Genomic DNA, 14,251 nt, shown 5'->3' on the forward strand with positions numbered 1-14,251 from the left:
TTTGGTATTTTGAGACAGGGTCTCCCTGTAGCCCCAGCTGTCCTGGAACTTACTATATAGACCAGGCTGGCCTTGAACTCACAGAGATCCACCTGCCTCCGCCTCCCGAGTGCTGGGATTAAAGACACGCGCCACCACACCCGGCTCATATATATTTTTATGTAAAGAAAATTCTGGGCTGGGGAGCTAGTTGTCTGTAAAAGTACTTGCTATGCAAGCATGAGGACCTAACTCCAATCCCCAGTTATATAAAAATGTGGATACGGTGATACACAGACTCTGTGCTAAGGAGGTGGATCCCTGTGGCTCTCTTGCCAGCCAGTTTAGCCTAATCCGTGAGCCTCAAGCCAATGGTAGACTCTGTCTCAAAAAACAAGGCAGATAGCTCCTGAGGAAGGATATCTGAAGCTTTCTTCTGAAATCCACATGTACATGCATAGCTGTGCATGCTCTCCAAACAATATACTCTTAAATACTCCAAAGCTCCCTAATTTCCAACAATTTGGTGTCCATGAAACCTGGAGTGTAGAGGAATCAAGTAATTCTTTTTGGGTCATTCAGGAGTCAGAGTGTGAGGAGAGATTTTTGTCCAACTCGGGCCTATTCCAGAACCATTCTCCTGCTTTGACATCACTTTCATGTGCTAAGTTGCAAACCTTAAAATGTCTGCAGTAGAATGTGTATTCATGGATAGCACTCCTGTGTTAAACCTCACCCACCCCATAGCTCAGGGACAATTGCAGAAGAGGGGGCAGAAAGATTGTAAGAGCCAGGATTGGTGTATGTATGCACATAAGGAAATAATGCTTTCAGATCTTGTGAACTTGCTCATATGAACTTGCAGCAATGGTGACAGCAGGCACAAGACCCATGCTGACTCAGTCAGTCAAAAACCAAGCATAGAGCTGGGGAAATGGGCAGCAGGCCCCAACCTTAGAGGAGGAACTATTGGCAACTGATTACTTTGGGGAGAGGGAGAGTTGATCTTCAAGGGAGTGACTCTAGATAGGCTGACTAGACCCAGTGGATAAACTTGCACCAAAGGATGTCTGGGGACAAATGCTTGACAGGATAATGGGAGGTGCGGGTGGGGGAGGAATTCTAAATTTGATTAAGATCTTTTATATGAAATGCACAAAAGTTTAATAAAAATATAGATCAAAAGATGTCTGCAGTAGCACGAAGTCAGTTAAAATCCTCTTGGCCTTAAGGCATGCTTGTTGCTATAATGATAAAGTGTTCAGGCAAAGAATGGGGAAAATTGAGCAGCTTAAATAAGACAAAGCTGTCAGAATTCCTTCCATTAAAACAAGAAGATAAAGTTCCCCTCTAGTATTTACACAGTGCTTGGCTCAAAGCCCTGGACTACTAATCTGTCTTTTGGAGAGGATGAAACCCATACCATGACAGGCAGGGTGGGATGGGTCCTGTGGAATCCAGACTCAACAACAGGATCACAGGAGCAGGGTCTCAGCCTCTATTTAGAGAACTACTTTGCAAATTTCTATTTCTTTTTTGTTTTGTGTGTGTATGTATATGGGTATGGAAGCCAGAGGCCACCCATGGATTTTGTTCCTCAGGTGTCATCCACTTTACTTGGCCTCAAACTCCGAGTAGGTTAGGCTGGCTGGCCAAGGAGCTCCAGGGATCCATCAGTCTCAACTTCCCCATCCCCATCCTGGGAATTATGTGTTCTTGCCATAATGTCTGGCTTTGTGTTTTAAAATGCCTTCAGTTTTTCTTTGAGAATTTCATACATGGTTACAATGTATTCTGATTCTATTCACCACCCCCCACTTCAACTCCTCCCAGAGCCTACCACCATATCCCTTCCCAACCTCATGTCTTCTTCTTTTTAAAACTAAGTCATGAGTTTGATTAGTGCTGCCCATTTATGCCATCCACTGGAGGATAGCAACCTACCATGGAACACATCCCTGAAGAAAGTAGACTCTTCCTTACCCCTACAGCCTTCACTTATCAATAGCTTCTCAGCTAGGTGTAGGGCCTCATAAGCCCCTCCCTAGACCATGCTGGAAAGTTGACTGGCTTGATCTTATGCAGGCTTTGTTCAGGAAATCACAGCTGCCATGAGTTCACAAGTGCCACTGCCCTGTGATGTCCAGATGATTTTGAGTCCTCCCACTCTCTCTTCTATGATGTTCCCTGAGGCTTCAAGGTGGGCAGAGTGTGGTATAGATGTTCCATTTGGGGTTGAGCACCCACAGTTACTTATTCTCTGCACTTTGAACAGTTGTATGTCTCTATATTAACCTCAGAATACTGCAAAATGAAGCTCTTTCTGACTTTTTAAATGGCTTCTGGGAACTAAACTTGAGTCTTCAAGCTTATAAGGCAAGTACTTTACCTACTGAGCAATATTGGCCCAACCCCCTTGCTTGTGGTCAATTTTCACCATCCATTACAGTCTTCTGACCTATTTCATTTAGTCATTGTCTTGTCCTCATGATAGATACCAACTCATTCCTTCAGTGGCTCTCATGTGGCAAACACCAACATTTTAGCTTGGGGCCCAGTTCCCTACAATCCAATACTACTCTTCTGCTGACCCAAACCCTTTCCTTTCAGAGCCTCTTCCTAAGTCTATCTCATTCTTCAGATTAAACTGTGTCTCTCTTCTCAGTTTTCAAATTTATCTGCATCCCTTTGTTTTCAGCATCTGAGACACCTTAGGGTTACAAACATTTGCATGCTTATCTTCTCTGCTAAGCCACAGACTCCTGAAAGCAGAAATACTATCTTCAGCTATATAATCCCCACATTTACATGAGTACCTAATAAATGTTTGTAGATTTTGGCTCCTCTCTCTCTCTCTCTCTCACACACACACACACACACACACGCAGGCACACACAAAATCTGTCTCCAAGTTTGAAATTTATTTACTAAATACAGATGGCTCTTGAATGGTTTGGGCTCAGAAACTTTTGCCTTTACAGCAGTGCGGAAATGTACCCACAAATCTTGTTTTTCACTTTCACTTCAATATTTAAGAACTTACACAAGACAGTCAATACTTTATTATAATAAAGGGATTGGGTTTGATGATTTTGCCCAACTCTACTGGCAAAATGGAAGTGTTCTGAGTATCTGTATCTCAGCTGTGTTTGTGGCTACATGTATAAAATATATTTCTCTCTCTCTCTGTGCATGTATGTGTGTGTGTGCATGTGAGTGTGAGTGTGTATGCATGGTTATAACAAAGAAATTGTCAGAGTTGATGGAAAGGAAGCTGAGATCAATTACCCTTCAGAATGAGCTTTGTTAGGAGAGAATATCTTGAACCCCTGGGCCAAGATCAGGCCTTGAGGTGGGAAGAGCATTGTGATGTTTATGAGAACGCTGAGAAACAGCTTAAGAGAGTCAGAAAGACAGCTATCATGACAACACGATGTGGTGGGTGCTGAAAGAGAGAGAGAGAGAGAGAGAGAGAGAGAGAGAGAGAGAGAGAGAAAGAGAGAGAGAGAATTAGGTTTTCGGGTCAGTGGGAAGTTCTACACCACATGATATAATCTATGTGATCTATGTGGCTCCTGGCATGAATGGAGCCAGGTACTAGATGGGATCATAAACTTATCTTGCAGCTGCTAAAGGGAGGGACTGCAAGGCTGCAGCACAGCACAGCTTCTTAACTGTGTCCCAGAGAGAGCTACAAGGGATATGGCCTGATTTGAGAGAGAATGGCAACTAGAATTTGTGACCTAATGAGAGGGAGGGAGGGAGGGGGGGAGAGAGAGAGAGAGAGAGAGAGAGAGAGTACTTAGAATGTAGGAGATACTACTTGAGCAAGACTATGTCTGTGAATTTTTGAAGCTAGGAAAACAATTTATCTTTCAGAAAAAATATGCGTGGAGACCAGAGGGCAACGTTGGGTGTTTATCCTTAGTTGCTGTCTACTTTATTTTTTGAGACAGGGTATCTCATTGGCCTGGAGTTCATCAAAGTAGGCTAGGGTAGCTGGCCAGCAAGCAGCAGAGGTCCACCTGTTGCTGTCTCCCAGCATTAGGATTATAAGTGTGTGCTGCCACACTTGACTTTTAAAATGTTCAAGCCCCTGAAGATTGAATTCAGGTCCTCAGGCATGCAAGACACATGGTTTACTGACTGAGCTATCTCACCGGCCCATAAAATGCATTTTTGACTTAATGATATCTTCAATTTTTGATGGATTTACAGGGTTAAATCATACAAGGATGGGCCAAGGGGCAGCAGCGTTCTTATTGTTGGATGACCATTTTTTTCTAGAAAGCAGAACAAACTATTTAGAAGGGTTGGCACAGTTGCTTTGTCATGATGTCATCTGGTAGGCCATTTTCCTTTTACTGAGAGTGGCCTGGGCTATCCTCCTGATGTCTTGAAGCATGGATGGGGAGTCAGTGACCCAACAGATCTTGACATCTTCCTAACTTGACTGTCAGGGGCAGGCCAGCTGCCCAATGTGATGATCTCCTCCCTCAAAGAAGGGTCACTCTTATCAGAGATGCCAGGTTGTCATGTGCAAGGACACTAGACTACAGAGGGCTTTCCTTGGGGTGCTCCAGCCCTAGCAGCAGTGAGCTATTCTGGAATTCTCATGCCCTGGTGCTGCAGCTCTGCCCTTTGTGGGGCTCTAACTGACCATCTTCAACCTGTTGAAGGGAGGAGGGCCAGGCAGACCTGGGTCTGATGCCCCCTCTGTTGTCAGAAGCAGCATGACCTCCAGCAGCCTTCAATCCTTCTGAGTCTCTATATATCTAAGGGATGGAGGAGAATCTCTACCTGCCAGGGTCACTGTGTGGGTTAAAAGAGGCTCTTGTGCTAAGGAGCTGAGATTTCTTCCAGAGTGTTAAGCTGTGTTCTTTTTATATAGCCCTCTTTTCCCCTCCGCCTTGTCTTTCTATCTCCACACTCTCTTTCTCTGATCATCTCCTTCTCCCCTCCTTCCTCCTTAACAGCTTCTAGAAACTTCAGTGTGTACCTCTGGGCATACTTAGCAACATTCCGTGCAGGCATGATGTCTGACTTCAGTGCACTGAGGGAGGGATCAGAGATAAAGTTGCTCCCTGACCTAAGTGGGCATGAATTATGTGCCTCTGTGTGTGTGTGAGAGAGGGTGTGTCATGAACTCATTTTACCCTTTGGTACACTCCTCTGGCTTCTGTAGTTCACCAGAGATAGTGCCTTCCTTGGTGGCATCAGGCAGGTCCACCTTCGATGACTCAGTTTTGTACCTGGTGTCACTGCTGCTGCTGGACCAGGTCCAGGCCAGACTGAGGGTCAGTAGTTTTCAAGGCACTGGGGCAGATAAGAACAAAGAGAAAGGGAAGGAAAGAGAAGGGCCTAGCTTGGGAGTCACTTCTCAGGAATCCAAAGGCAGCATAGATAGAACTTTGGCCTGCCAAGGGAGGGGGTGACATATAGCCAGACAAGGATGTTAGCTCTCTTGGAGGCCCAGGGGTCTCTGGGATCACCCTATGCATGGAGAGGGATATCTGTGTGTGGATGGGGTGCCTCCTCTTTGCCTACTGGACATGTACCTGTGTTCACATCCTTGGAGACAAGACCCCAAGTCTGACTGCTCTGAAAAGTCAGGAGAGATATCACCACAGGAAAGGATATTAGGAGTTCTTTTGTGTTTCCTAAACATGTCCCCAGGAACACTTACTTGGTCCAGGAGTGAGTTTTTGTCACAGATACTCTGTGAAGAGGCTGTGAGAAGGCTCAGTGTATAAAGGCACTTGTTTTCAAGTCTGATAGCCTGAGTTCTACCCGAGGGACCCACATGGTGGAAGAAGAATCAACTTCTACAAGCTATTCTCTGGCTTCCACATACATTCTCTGGCATGTCTATACCCTTCTCAATAAATAAATATAATTAACAATTTAAAAATCAAATATTTGTGGAAGATACAGGGACTCTGGATAAGTCCCTTTGGAAATGTTACATGCCTCCCCTCTCCTCCCTCAGGAGTATCAGTCCACCCACTTGTGGAGATGCTGAGGCCCCACCCCATGTCAATTCTTCTCAATTATGCTATTTTCTAAGCTTATCTACACCCAAATACCCCTTTTGTTTGCGCTGTTCAAGTATTTTCATAGGCTGCCCCCCTCCAGTTGCTTTCTGAAGTTTCAGTTACCCATGGACAACTGTCATTCTAGAGTACTACGTGAAAACTTCCAGAAGTAAGCAATCCATAGTTTCAAGAAACTTTTATTACAATTTATAGTTATAAGTATATTATTTTATTATGAGTTATTGCTGTTAACTTCTTACTGTGCCTAATTTATAAGTTATATCTTATCATAGGTGTATATGTATGAGAAAAGCACAATATACAGGATTTGGTGCTATCTTTGGTTTCAAGCATTTAGAAGGGTTTTAGAATAGATCTCTGTTAGATTAAGGGGTGATAGCTATAGCCAGTTTTAATCTACAGATGAGAAAGTAGAGAGCCAACAAGCTGTAGTCATCCAGGGAAAGGTCTGACATCTGACCAATCTCCTGTCATAAAATCTCCACTTCTTTCCCTAAGACATCCTATGACTTCCAGCTCCTTTGACTAGTGGCCATCCCTGACTGAGCTGTGTCCTCCTTAGCCTCCTAGGGAGTATGGCAGGGTTCTTTCTTGCTGGTGAAGACAGTATAGCTGAGGGCTCCTCTCCTGAGAGGACCTGAGCCCTGCAGAGTGTGGTCTTTAAACTCAGTGCTTCTGGTTGCTGAGTGATTTTTTCATCTGCTGGGAATCTTACAAAGACTCACCTGGAAGGGGCTGGTTAATGAGTTCATTTTCTCCCTGTGATATTCATTTTAAATTAGTGACTTCTCAGGAGGCTTGTAGAACTGTTGCAATGATGAATTTTCATTATCCAGTACAGGCACACCAAGTATCCAGTGTGTTAGTGACCTTGGAATACAGCGAGTACCAAGTATCTGATGCTTCTATTCCTGCCTCCACTGTCAGGAGTCAGGAACCAGAGGTCAACATAATTAGCGTCATTTCTACTTGAGAGATGTCAATATTGAAACCAGACAGGTCAAGTTAATGGCCTAAGTTCCCAAGACTATGAAAGAGGAGCTGGGACCTAAATTGGGTGGAGATGTACAACCTGTGTTCTAAACTGGGGGCCACTGTCCTCAAACTATGGGATGGTGGAACTCACTCATAATTACTGAGCACATCTATCTTTTTCTAATACTGTGCATCAGAAAACCAATTCTTCAGCCACTGCCCTGATCACTGGGGCAGTCTGTGTCCTGAGGGACATTTCAACTTTCCATTTGTTTCATGTAGCTGGTACCAGTGTGGGGAAAGGATGCTGGTGACACGTCCCCCCCCGCCTCCCCGCCAACATTCTTGTCAGAACTGGACAGTTCTTGCTCCATGCACATAGACACAGAATTGCACTGGAGAAAAGCCAGCAACAGGTAGCATTTACTGTTCCCTAGGCAATTAGAATAGTGCTATTTGATACAGAACACTTGGTTACATTTCAAATTTATTTGTAATCATTTTGAGCTGGATCAATGTGAGACAAAGATGCCTTTTACCTCTGGAACCTGCTGTTTCCCCAAATGTCAAGGACTGACATTTGATGCCATTATCCCCAGTTAGTTTATGGATGTCTCCCTTCCATGCATCCCTACTTCCAGGCCCACCCCCACCCTCATCCTGGAGGGCTTTCATGCTGGTGAGATGACATCTGTATTGCTCAAGGAGACTTGTATGTCCAGATGTTCTCTCTTCCTGGCAGAGCCAAAGCTGGCCTGTGGGTGGCCATTTGAGTCCCTATCCCTAGGAGAGGTGCCCTGCATCTTGAGCCCTCATACCTGCATCTGCTCCCTGGCAGGTACCCAGTGTTCTACAGTGTGAGTCTTGGGGTACCCTTCAGGGCTTCCTCAGGGCTGGTAATGGTGGCAGGTAGTGGGTGTACTTTGTCTCCTGTAGCCAGAGGCAGACTTCAGGGAGGTGAAGTCTGCTGCCCCTCAGATAAAGTACTCCTTCTTGCTGTTGTCACCAGCATCCTGGAGGGCTGGGTCACTCTGCAGGGCTGCATCGGCACTTTCTGCAAACTCTGTGCCTTTGGCCTCGTTGGTGTGGTAGGTACCCTTGTGCCGGTACAGGTAGCGAAGCATGATGAAGAGGAGGCAGACCAGGACCAAGGCCACTGCTGCAATCACAGCTGCAGGAGGGAAAGAAGATGCAGGTCAGTCCCCGGGTAGTGTTTAGTGTGACTTTTTCCTCTTGGCATAATTTGATGTCTTCTTGGAGTAGAGAATGCCTCAGCCAGGTCAGGTAGACACAGCCATTAATCAGTAAAATAATACAGCAGCAGCTAGGTTTATGGAGCTGCTGATACTCCCTAATAGATGAAAGAAGAGAAGGGGTCAGGAGATCCTCGCCTGATATTCTAGCTGAGTATGATCTTGGGAGATGCTCAATACATAGGAAGTAGAAGGTTATGTGAAAAGGAACTCTATGATGAGCTTCCATGAGGTTACCAACCATGATGGATGGGACTTTGTAGTGATGCAGCTGTTTTGTGGCCACCTTTCTGTAAGTAACCCAACACCCATGTTCTGTAGGTAAGCCCAACAAACTCATTTCTTACCAAGCTGGACATTGGTGGAATCATATTTTGGTCTATCACTGGTGTCCAATCTGGGGTGAATAGAGATTTGTTCATATCTCCCCAGGAAACATCCCAACAGGCACCTTTGGGATTCAGGGCAAGGGTTGACACCCACAGGATCGTGCCAGAAAAGACACACTGCTAGAACCAGCACCAACGCCAGACAGGCTGGCTCCTTCCTTCCGCATACTGCTCTCCCTCTGTGCACACTGCTCTCCATCTGTTCATCTCAAAGGATCCCTTCTCTTCCTTGCTGGCTCCCATTTATCCTTCTCCTCTTTGCCTCAACTCTGTACCCCAGCTAGAAAAGGATCCCCGTGGGAATGCTCATGTCTCCTGTGCAAGAAAGATCTATAGATATCACCACACAATGGGCAGTTTTCAAGTACTAGTGAAGCCAGCAAGTACAGAGAAGGCTCAGCAACCCAGGACTCTGCTGGCTTGAGCTGCATACACGCACACTGTTGCAAGTCATGCACTTAACCTGGGACCCCTCTATTTGCAACAAGAAAAGTATGCTACACACATACACTTCTCCAAGCAAAGCAATTGGTCACTTCTACCTAGATCTCCCTGGCAACCTATAGTAACTCCCCTCTTTTGTGGCAAAATACTACCTGAAGCATATCCTGGAACGAAGGGCAATGGGTTGATCTAGCCTGAACTGGTTTTGAGTGCATGAAGAGTAAGGCAACCTGCGTCCTCTGAGTGAATTTTCAGGGAAAAAAAAAATCTCTATTTAACATCTTATGTCTATGCATAATTAAGCATACATATGATTAAAATCAGATGCACTGTGGGAAAAGACCCATGCAGTGAACAAAGGATTATATAACCAAGGTTATCAAGCAAAACAAAACAAAAAAAAAAACGATGCATACTCCACCCCTAGCAACCAATTTTTCTCCCCCCTCTTATGCCTACAAAAGGAAGACTCAAGAAGTAGCCAGGTACTCTTGAGCAAATCCTGCTCATGGTCTGCTGCTCCCTTGCAGCCTCTCCTCTCTGCAGTTCACTTTGTTTCTTAAGTAAAACCTCTTGTTGGCTTGCTATTTGTATGTTCTTCTTCAGTTATTTGAATAAGACACAAGAACCTGGAATCCCCTGGTCAGACAGAGACCACAGGTAACAAAAGCCTGTGTGGTGGCTTGAAACTAAGAGGCTTGTGGAACATAGGGTTTTCATTTCTTCAGACATCAACTGAGGGGTTTCCTGGGGTATGTGAGTTTCTATACCCAAACCAGGAAAGTCCTAGAAAACTAGGAAGAGCTGGTTACTCTCCACACAGTCCTCAGGAGGAAAAGACAAGGGTGAGCAGGTAGCTTGGGGATGGGTGGGGGAAGGTGTTGTTCGGAGAGCTGTTTCTTACCCAGCCTGCACCATTCACTCTTTGGAGGTGAGGACTTCCTAGGTCTTTCAGGAGGAGGTGGACTTGACCATGCAATGGAAAATGTATTGAGGTCAATGCCAAGGATGCGTTAGGACTCAGGAGTCAGGAAAGTGAGGCAGGAGTTGGGTCAGGAGGAGTCAATTCACTCAAGGGCTGCGAGTGAAACACCAGCACAAGTTGTTTCAAGTCTGTCATTAGGTTCAAAGCTGCAGAATAAACCCATCTTTACTTGGAATATGGATTTACTGGAAGAATAACGTTGGGGGATGTTGGAAGCTAAATCTGCTCCCAAGACTTGTTTCTATGTCAATAATTTCCTAAACTTCTTACTGCCTTCATGGGGACACTTACATCTGTTAATAATATTGTCTGAGAAAAAGAAGTGTTCAGGGCCCAGGTGAGCAAGAGAACATGGAAGTAAATGAAGATGAATAGGTCTTTTGATGGTTTCCTATTACTTCTTTTTTTTTTAATTGAAGAAGATCCCTGAGCTATGAATCAGCCAATTAGAAACATGGATCACAAAGAAGAGAGCAGAGCAAGAGACTCCCAGACTTGGTCGTTCTTGAACTACAAGTGGGAAGCTACCTGCCCAGGATCTAACACTAGGTGTGGGACAGTCATTCCTTTAGGATGGAGGTGTGAGACTGGGCAGGGAATAGGATGGGATGAGGGAGATAATGAGGTCCTAACAGCCCAGGTTAGTCCACCTACCTATCCTATCTACCTCCACCCTAGCCCTGTTCTATACAGGGTTGGATCACATATCTGTTAGCTGGTGTTCTTTTTCTCCTAAAAATTAGGCTGCAGTCTCTCTCTCTCTCTCAAGGCCAGCTACAGAAAGCTGCCATGATCTTGCCACTCTCAGAGAGCTGAGTCGTCTTCGTCCAACTTGCAACTGTGAGCAAGTCCAGTTCCCCACTGATGCTCAGGCCCAAGAAATCCTTGAATGACAACTTTACTTTTATCTACTACCTTCCTACCTTGTGACTCCTGGCACACATGCTGGGCCTCATGGTGTAGAACAAACCTCCCTCCTCCACTCCCCAAGCCTGTAAGAATTAGAAACTCCCTCTATAGTCTGGAATTTGAGGCTATTTCCTTCCAGAATCCCATCATGCTGTACATGGCACTTACCTCTCCCAATGTTCTCCCACATCGGGACATCATTATGGCTACCTATGTCCATGAGCCTGTGTCTCTTCTAATGTTCTCCCACATTGGCATCATCACGGCTGCCTATGTCCATGAGCCTATGTCTCTTCTAATGCTTTCCCACATCAGGGCCTTGTCTTGGCCGCCTATGGCTTTGATGCTATAACTCCCCTAATAAAGTTCTGTAGAGTAATTTGTCCCAGCTTCCTTTTCTATGAACTTATTTTATCATGTTTTGTTTATAAAACACAGGTGATTCACTCTTCAGTTTGAGTGTCTATGGGTCCAGAGCCTGGCAAAAGGGTGTCTCTTGACATATACGCCCAGGTCCTTCTTGTCCCCATTCCCTGCCCATGCACCAGGTACCACATGGGACATTTCCTACAAGGACTAAACTGTTCCCGTCCATCCTCCATCCTCAAATCCCCTTCTGAAGGAAGCACCAGCTGTGGACATTCCTCTCTCTACCCAGATCCATGGGTCAGTTCTTCCCTGGGCCTTCCTGGCTTCTAGAAGGGCTCTGTTATGCCAGCTCACCTGCAATGATGGCAAAGTCCATTACTCCATATGACATCCCTGGTTTAGGCTCTGTGGACAGAAGAGAAGAATTCACTGTGAGAGAGGAAGGTTCCCCACACCGAGCAGCACCTTGACCAGCCTGCACCCTCTGTACACCTGTAAACATCCCTGTGAATGGCTGGTGTAGGCAAGAAGAATCAAGCACACATAGGCTTCTGCCTGAAGTCACAGACTCCGCCATGTCTGTTCACTGAACCATGTTGGAGAATGCTGGGACACACCAGAACCATGGCAGTGCTCCCACTGAATTCCAATACAGAAGTCCATGTCTACACCTCATAGATGTTGGTTGTAATATGGGGTTTTTCCTCTCGACCTAACAGGATCACCATCTTGGAGTGAAGATTACATTGACCAGGTATCCATGGCAGCTTACTGAGCAGAACAATACAGAGGTAGATAAGTCTATGATAATGGTAATGGAGCTTTTGACACCCCCTAGTAGAGGAAGGGAAGGGAGAGTCACAAGAGCCTTATCTGAAATTGAAGCCATTACCCTCTTCTGCCCTCCACCAGCTGCAACTGAGGAGATTATTGAGTATGCACATAGTGGAAGGTTAACCAAAAGTGGGACTCATGGGACTTTATAGTGATACAACCGTGGAGGCATGTGTGTATGTGTGTGAGTGTGTGCATGTGTGTGTGTTGCAAGTATGTGTTTGTGTGGGTATGTGCATGTGTGCATGTGGCTGCATGGATATTTGTGTGAGTATGTGTGTAGAGCAAGGTTCTTTCTTGCTCACTCTCTACCTTATGCTTTGAGATACGTGGGTTCTGGGAATCTAAACTTAGGTCCTCATGCATATGCTTAGGTTCACAGGTAGCACTTCATCAACTGAGCCATCTCCCCTGCCCCTGATGCAGTTGTTTTGTGGTTACCTACACTTTTGTAAGTAATCTCTCACCCACCCTTTCTAAGTAAACCCCCAAAATTCATTGCTTGGCCAAGTCTGACTTGGAAGAATCATTACTTTGGCCTGCCAGTAGTACCGTTTGGTCTACCTGGGGTGAGTAAACATCTGTTCATGTCTTCTGAGGAAAAGTTAATGCAACACCACTGCATCCCATCACAGAGGCCCATGCCCATGCCGGGTAGATGCTCAGCAGACATTTGCAGTTGGCTGAAGGCATGCATTTCTGCCTTTAACATGGACCACTGTCATGGTCTGCTCCTGCCAGCTGTGAGTTTGTTACTGCCTTCAAGCCACTCTTTCAAGTGGTCTTCCCAGCAGTCCTGAAAGGTGCTGGCTATCATCAGCCCATTTCACAGCTAGAATAACCAAACTCAGACATGTCATGTGCTTGTGGTTATAGCCCATTCAGTGTCAAGCTGATTACTCTTTTAGGGTGCACTTCCTCTCTTTTTCTCAACTTCTCCCTGAGTATTCTCCAGTCACCCAGGTCTTTGTATTAACTGTCAGGTGACGAAGGTTGCCCTGTGGAGTTATCTAAGTTACTGAAGCTACTGGGTATGTTTTTCTGCATCTTGGGGATTGAGCCTGAGGGAACCTCCTTTAATGGTACCACCAACTATGACACAGGAAGGCTGCTATCCTCTGGGAAATGGGGGGATAGAGGACTCATTAGACCAGGTAAACAGCAGGGTTAACAGGGAAATCCCGTATTTCTATTATAAGGGCAGTGCATATTAAAGCAGAGATGGCTACTCCACTACAGTTTCTACTCAAGCTCAGATAGTCACTGTAGTTATAGTCCTTTGAGGTCATTCTTCTCAGGGCGGCTGCCGCGTATGTACTCTATCCGATAAGACATTGGCTGCTAGCGTCAAGGACAGCAGGTGGAACAGGGCCAGGCTGGTAGTTTGAGTCAACAGTGAGCACTGAAGCCCAGGGTAGGGGGATAAAACCAGGTATCAAATCAGAAGATGGACAGAGTAGACACACACCCAGGGGTAAGGCTGGGACACTGGAGCCAGTATCTGGCTCCACATTTAGTTCAAAGTGCTTCACAACTTGCAAGCAGGAAGCATCAAGTTCACGGGGAAGCTGGACTCTGATCCAGTGTGGACAAGGGAAGCTTGTGATTGAGCATGGAGCACAGAGTAGGTGCTGAATAAATATTCACTCAAGACATGAATGGATGTTTGTATATATGAGTTGATGGAGTTAGGAATTGGATTTCTGGACCTTTCTCAATCACCCAGCAACTCATAGATCAGAAAGAAAGAAGGATATCTGCTTAAGGCAGCATGAATGCTTAAGAAACTCAAATAACCAGAGCCTATTTCATGCTAGACAAGCACTATACCATCAAGAGATATCCTTAGCCCCATTTCCTCTTCTTTTAAGAATTAGTAATTAATTACCATGTGCCAAGGAGACACTGTCCTCAGCACTTACCATGTTTCTAAAGTCACATTAGTCTCAGTGACAGTTGTTATTACCTTCATTTGACAGATTTGGAAGCTAAGCATCAGAAAAGTGAGATGGTTTCCCCTAGGTAACAACTTTCCTGTGACAAGAAGTCACTCATTCC

The 14,251-nt window shown here is 45.4% G+C and overlaps 1 protein-coding gene across 1 annotated transcript in view; it reads right to left on the reverse strand.

Moving 5' to 3' along the window:
• Nucleotides 1-7,478: 7,478 nt before the first annotated feature.
• Nucleotides 7,479-14,251, reverse strand: part of Gypc (glycophorin C (Gerbich blood group)) — a 45,887-nt gene continuing 39,114 nt past the window's right edge. Inside the window, exons 2-3 of the mRNA XM_008846135.3 lie at nt 11,714-11,764; nt 7,479-8,181 (exon numbers count right to left, since the gene is read on the reverse strand). Coding sequence (XP_008844357.1) covers nt 7,985-8,181; nt 11,714-11,764 — 248 coding nt within the window. The 3' untranslated portion in view covers nt 7,479-7,984. The remainder of the gene's footprint in view (nt 8,182-11,713; nt 11,765-14,251) is intronic.

Source organism: Nannospalax galili, unplaced genomic scaffold (genome assembly GCF_000622305.1).
Source record: "Nannospalax galili isolate Female #2095 unplaced genomic scaffold, S.galili_v1.0 scaffold1162, whole genome shotgun sequence".
Classification (NCBI taxonomy): Eukaryota; Metazoa; Chordata; class Mammalia; order Rodentia; family Spalacidae; genus Nannospalax; species Nannospalax galili.